The following is a 5,760-nucleotide window of genomic DNA, read 5'->3' as shown; positions in this document are numbered from 1 at the left end:
TCCTGCTGCATGGCAGGAAGGAACACTAGGGAGCCCACAACTACCCATTCTTCCAGTGCCACTCTCAGCTAACACCAGCTACAGCTCAAGCATGACAACTGCAGAAAATGTCTTCACATACTGAGGCTTGGTCTGGGGTGTACTCTAAGGCTTGCAGTAGTTCCTCCTCAAAAAAATATTTTCTAAAACTTTCTACCATTTTCTCTCAAATAGGCAGCCGTGTTCAATGTCAGAAAATGCCCAACAGCAGCTCTGTGAGCGAGTTCCTCCTACTGGCATTCGCAGACACGCGCGAGCTGCAGCTCCTGCACTTCGCGTTCTTCCTGGGCATCTACCTGGCTGCCCTCCTGGGCAACGGCCTCATCATCACCACCGTAGCCTGTGACCACAACCTCCACACCCCCATGTACTTCTTCCTCCTCAACCTTGCCCTCCTCGACCTGGGCTGCATCTCCACCACTCTGCCCAAAGCCATGGCCAATGCCCTCTGGGACACCAGGACCATCTCCTATCAAGGCTGTGCTGCTCAAGTTCTCTTTTTTGTCTTCTTCTTTGGTTCAGAGTATTCAATTCTAACTATCATGGCCTACGACCGCTACGTTGCCATCTGCAAGCCCCTGCACTACGGGAGCCTCCTGAGCAGCAGAACTTGTGCCCAGATGGCAGCAGCTGCCTGGGGCAGTGGTTTTCTCAATGCTGTCCTGCACACAGCCAACACATTTTCCCTGCCCCTCTGCCAAGGCAACTCTGTAGACCAATTCTTTTGTCAAATTCCACAAATCGTGAAGCTGTCCTGCTCAGATGCCTACCTCAAGGAAGTTGAGTTACTTGCGTCCAGTTTTTCTTTTGTATTTGGTTGTTTTGTTTTCATTGTGGTGTCCTATGTGCAGATCTTCAAGGCAGTGCAGAGGATACCCTCTGAGCAGGGCCGGCACAAAGCCTTTTCCACGTGCCTCCCTCACCTCGCCGTGATCTCTCTGTTTGTCAGTACAGACATGTTTGCCTACCTGAAGCCCCCCTCCCTCTCTTCCCCATCCCTGGACCTTGTGGTGGCAGTTCTGTACTCAGTGGTGCCTCCAGCAGTGAATCCCCTCATCTACAGCATGAGGAACCAGGATCTCAAGGATGCCTTGAGGAGACTGATGACTAGAGATGTTTCAAAATCAAAAAAATAGCCCCTTTTCTTCTGCATATGAACCAGAATGCATTGCACAGATACACACATAGAGAGATGAACACGAGCGAGCACAAATGCCATCAGCCATTCCTATAAGTCTCATGAAGGGCAGACAGTGTCACGAGGTTAATTAACATGCCTTGGGAAGTCACCTTTATCCAGCTCTGAGATGTGCTTGCTTGAAGCAAGGTCCCTGTGACCATTCCTCATGCCTTGGGGCACCTCAGAGGAGGGCAGAGCAGGGCAAAACACTGCAGGGCTGAGCTGCCTCCCAGCCTCTGGCAGTGGCTGCAGGAGCCAGAGGGACACTGCAGGCACTGCAGTGCACTGTGCGTGGTGTGCAAGGCAGAGACTCGTGTCTCTCAACAGCCCTGTGTGTATGAGGAGAGTGGGAGGCCAGCTCAGATGTGGACACCTCACAGAGCGCTGCTGTTGCCCTGTGTGACTGCAGAACCAACCCCCAGTGTCTCTGTGAGATTTCTGTAACCACCCTCTCACAAGCTCATTACAGATGCCCCTCTCTGCTATGTCATACTACCCTGCCTTTCTGGACCAGGCCATCAAGTGTTTGGATCAGAGAGATTTCTGGGGACTTGGAAAAAGCAGACAGCACACTTGTCTTCAGGAAGCACAAGAAAAAGGACTGGGAGATTTGCAGTTGTCACCTCTGCCAATGGGATCGTGATGGGGAAAATCCACAGGTGAAGCAGTAGGGGAGGGGAGAGAAGGGAATGTGGTGAACCTGGATTTGGCAAGGCCTTTGCCATAGTCTCCTGGAGTCTCCCTTTAGCCACGTTGTTGATATTCACACTGAAGAAGGGGATGAAGTTGGGGGGGGAGAAGTTGGCTGGACATCAGTGATACCAAGTCCTCCTGGCAGCCAGTTACCAGCAGCACCCTTCAGTCATGGGCACTTGGGCCAACACTGTTGACCCTCTTTTTTATCTCCTTTTATGATGGCATGGAGCACATTTCCTAGTCTTGATCTATTCAATGTGAGTTATTCTTTAATTCAGTTGCTTCTTCCCTTGGAGTTCTGCTTGAAGAACGGGAGGTGGAGGAAGAAGGAGAAAAAAAAAAAAAAGGTGGGAAATATATTTTGGTAAATGTTTGCATAAGACTATTCCCAGAAAAAGCATACTTCGGTAGATAATCCTTGTCCACAGTGCTGTCAATAGTAAGTAAATAAATAAATAAATAAATAATAATAAAAAACCTATGAGATTAAATCAAGAGAATTCATAGAAAAAAAGCTGGTGGTGCTGCCATAAAAGACTCTTTCAGCTGTGACTTAGAGTCCTTTTATGCACAGGTTCCTATTGTTTCCTAGATCTACTTTCGTGGATGGTTTCCATTCTCTATTCAGAGGTGGCCACTGACTCCAGAATGCCCTAGGGTAGCTGAGGAACGCAGGTGGGGCAAGTGACATGAGGGAGCACTTTTGGAGCACAAGCTGAGGGGCATAAACTGAGGCTGGGCCCTACAGGGGCTGTACAGAGCTGCTAAGCACAGAATCATAGAACTGCTCATGTTGGAAGGGACCTTAAAGATCCTGTGGTTCCATAATGTTCACAAACACCCAAATCTCAAGCCTGTGCCACTCTGGTGCTGGCCTAGGCCTTTTACTTCAGACATAGGCCTTTTCCTGCAGCATATACCACGTTGGTCATGGCACAAAAATACTGTTTCTACACCAGCGATCTGGAGTCTCCTTCATGTTAGGCCACATTTCAGTGTCTTTCATGCTGCTTGCAGGGTTTTGTCTCATGGATGAACTGGATCCCAGAATCCCAGAATCATCTAGGCTGGAAGAGACCTCCAAGATCACCTAGTCCAACCTCTGACCTACCACTAACAAGTCCTCCACTAAACCATATCACAAAGGATCACTGAGTATTCTGAAACTCAATACCATGTTTTTATTATTATTATTATTATTATTATTATTATTATTATTATTATTATTATTATTATTATTATTATTATTATTATTATTATTATTTATTACTATCACTGTTATTATTACTTTCCCTCTGAAGCACAATCACAGAATCAGAGAATCGTACAACGGTTGAGTTGGAAAGCACCTTGACAATCATCTAGTTCCAACCCCCCATAGGCAGGGACACCACCCCCTAGATCAGGTTGCTCAGGGCCTCATCTAACGTGGCCTTGAACACCCCCAAGGATGGAACATCCACAGCCTCAGCCACAGCATTCCACTCCCTGGAAGGCAAGTCATCAAGCCCCATAGACTTTTACTTCTTGACCTTCTTCAGGTGGACTCAAATCTTCTCTTCACTTACAACAGGTGGGAATTTGCACCCCCAGCCTCCATCTATGGGTTCAGAGAATGAAAGACTTGGGATGCCTGACTGTCAGGGAAGACTGAAGAAAAGAAGTTGTTGAGTCCATCAGCCTTCTGCATGTCTGCCATTACCAGTTCACCCTTCTCATCCATCAGATGCGGTACACTCTCCTTGGCCTTTCTTTTCTGAGCTAAGTACCTATAGGATCTCTTCCTGTTATGCTTTTCATCCCCAGATAAGCTGAGTTCCATCCATGCCTTGGCTTTCCTTATCCCATCCCTGCACATCCAAAACTGAAACATGTGAGAGGGCCTGGGAAAAGTAACCTTGGATCCACAGAAACCACTTGGGAAACAAAACTTGTAAGTAGGAACTGTGATTTTGTGGAGGTGCAGAGCTGATGGGCACATTGTGCAGGATGCGTTTACAGATTTTTGTGTCTTTTTCTCTCCTGACTACAATGCTACTTCCTTCTCAGAATGGAGGAGCCAACAGAGGTGAGACAGAGACACTTAGATGTTAAATGCCATCAGAAAGCTGATCCCAATAAGATATAGGGAGGTCAGGAGCAGCCTGAACAAGAGGCATGTGAGATTTTGGGGTGGGAAGAGGAGCATGGCCAGCAGAAATTAATGATTTCATAGAGGTAAGAGCATTCATGCAATGCCGGTAGTGCAGTAAGACTGACTTTAAACAGTCATATATGGCCCTTACCTTACTTGAGCCAGTAATTTTAACGCTAAATAAACCTAAATGCTACTATAACAAACTGAAAGAAATCAATTTTCTCTCTTGATATGTTGCCTTCAGGGGGCAGTGGCGACCTGGTTCAGGAACGGCACGGCGACCAACCCCAGGCCGCTCGGTCCATCAGCTCACAGACACCAATGTGGTGGATGGCAAATGGCGTTTATTGTCGAGTCACATGGGCTTATATACCCGAGGCCCATAGCGTCACTTCCGCTTGCTTACATCACAGGCCACACGCTACTGTCCATCAAGGGAGGGGCTCCACCTTTCCGTACAGCACGACATCTTCCGGCCGCCAGACCCTAACTACCCACATTGATAACTGTAATCGTTTCACTTAACACATACATTAAAATGCCTTATTTAATCCTAGACTCCTGACAGACAAAAAACACCCGTAAACCACAGAGCTTGTCCATACCTTAACCACAGACCTGACAGCACAAGAAGAACACCAAAAACTCCTACTAAAACTTAGCTTAATCTCTAACCCAGAAAGTGAAAAAGAGATACCGAAGGGGCTAGAGAAAGCTCAGCTCTCCCTCAGGATCTCATGGCCCAGCAGGAGGAATGTGACTGTGGCCGGGACTGTGAGGTCACTTCTGTCTCTGCACTTGATAGGGAAGCAGCAGGAACATGTCACGGAAAGGGACTGTGAGGTCACTTGTGTCTGGAGGTGGCAGGTCACCCTTGACTTCTCCCTGGGACCTGCACTTTTGGGCTGACATCTGGCAGTGGCCCTGCTAGGCCAGCAGAAGGCACCTGCTTGGCATGCTGACTGGGGGATCCCCTCTGCCTCCAGACCCAGGAGGACCCAGGCAGAAAGAAGGCCCCCAGATGGGTTGTCCTGTCCCTTCTGCTTGAGTCCATGACTGGGCAGCAGCAGCAGGCACAAGGCTTGGCTGTGTCTAGCCAAGAAGCTGCAAGGCTAGCAGCAGGCCCATGGCTTGGAAGATGCTGCTCAGGTGACTTGTGTCTGCTTAGCTGAGAGGCCGCAAGGAGCCTGCTGGGTTGGGATGTCTACTCAGGAGTGGTTTCCACCCTGATGGAGTTTTCTTTGGTAGTAGGAAAGAGCAGGAGAGAAAAAAATGCCACAAAGTGTGCAATGGAAGGTTGGCACCGGCCATGAGGAGGAGGAAATATCCAGGGGAACAACTGGTCTTGCTGCTAGTGACAGAGGCAAAGAAGACGTTAAGTGTCTCATCCCTTGTCACCAGGATTTTTCCCCCAAATTCCAATAAAGCATTATGATTCTCCCTAATCTTCCTTCATTTAAAGTATTTTTATTTATTTATTTATTCATTCATTTATTTATTTATTTTTATTGTCTTTGACAGTAATAGATGGATTGAGCTCCAGATGGGCTTTGGCCTGTTTAATTTTGAGCTGCACAGCCCCATAACATTCAGGACACAGCTCCAGACAAACTGACAGCATGCATGAGAAGAAAGTGCAGCAAATGTGGAACCTGACAGACTTCCATCCCCTGCCCTTCTGTGATTGTGCTGCAATTCCATTCAACTG

General features: G+C 47.8%; 1 protein-coding gene across 1 annotated transcript; it reads left to right on the top strand.

Moving 5' to 3' along the window:
- The first annotated feature begins 236 nt into the window (after positions 1-236).
- On the top strand, positions 237-1,175 carry LOC119714778 (olfactory receptor 14C36-like). The gene has a single exon (XM_038171779.1). The coding sequence runs from the start codon at positions 237-239 to the stop codon at positions 1,173-1,175; it is 939 nt and encodes a 312-aa protein (XP_038027707.1).
- The last annotated feature ends 4,585 nt before the right edge of the window (positions 1,176-5,760 follow it).

This window comes from Anas platyrhynchos, chromosome 31 (genome assembly GCF_047663525.1).
Source record: "Anas platyrhynchos isolate ZD024472 breed Pekin duck chromosome 31, IASCAAS_PekinDuck_T2T, whole genome shotgun sequence".
NCBI lineage: Eukaryota > Metazoa > Chordata > Aves > Anseriformes > Anatidae > Anas > Anas platyrhynchos.
This window is presented reverse-complemented; position numbering and strand designations above follow the sequence as displayed.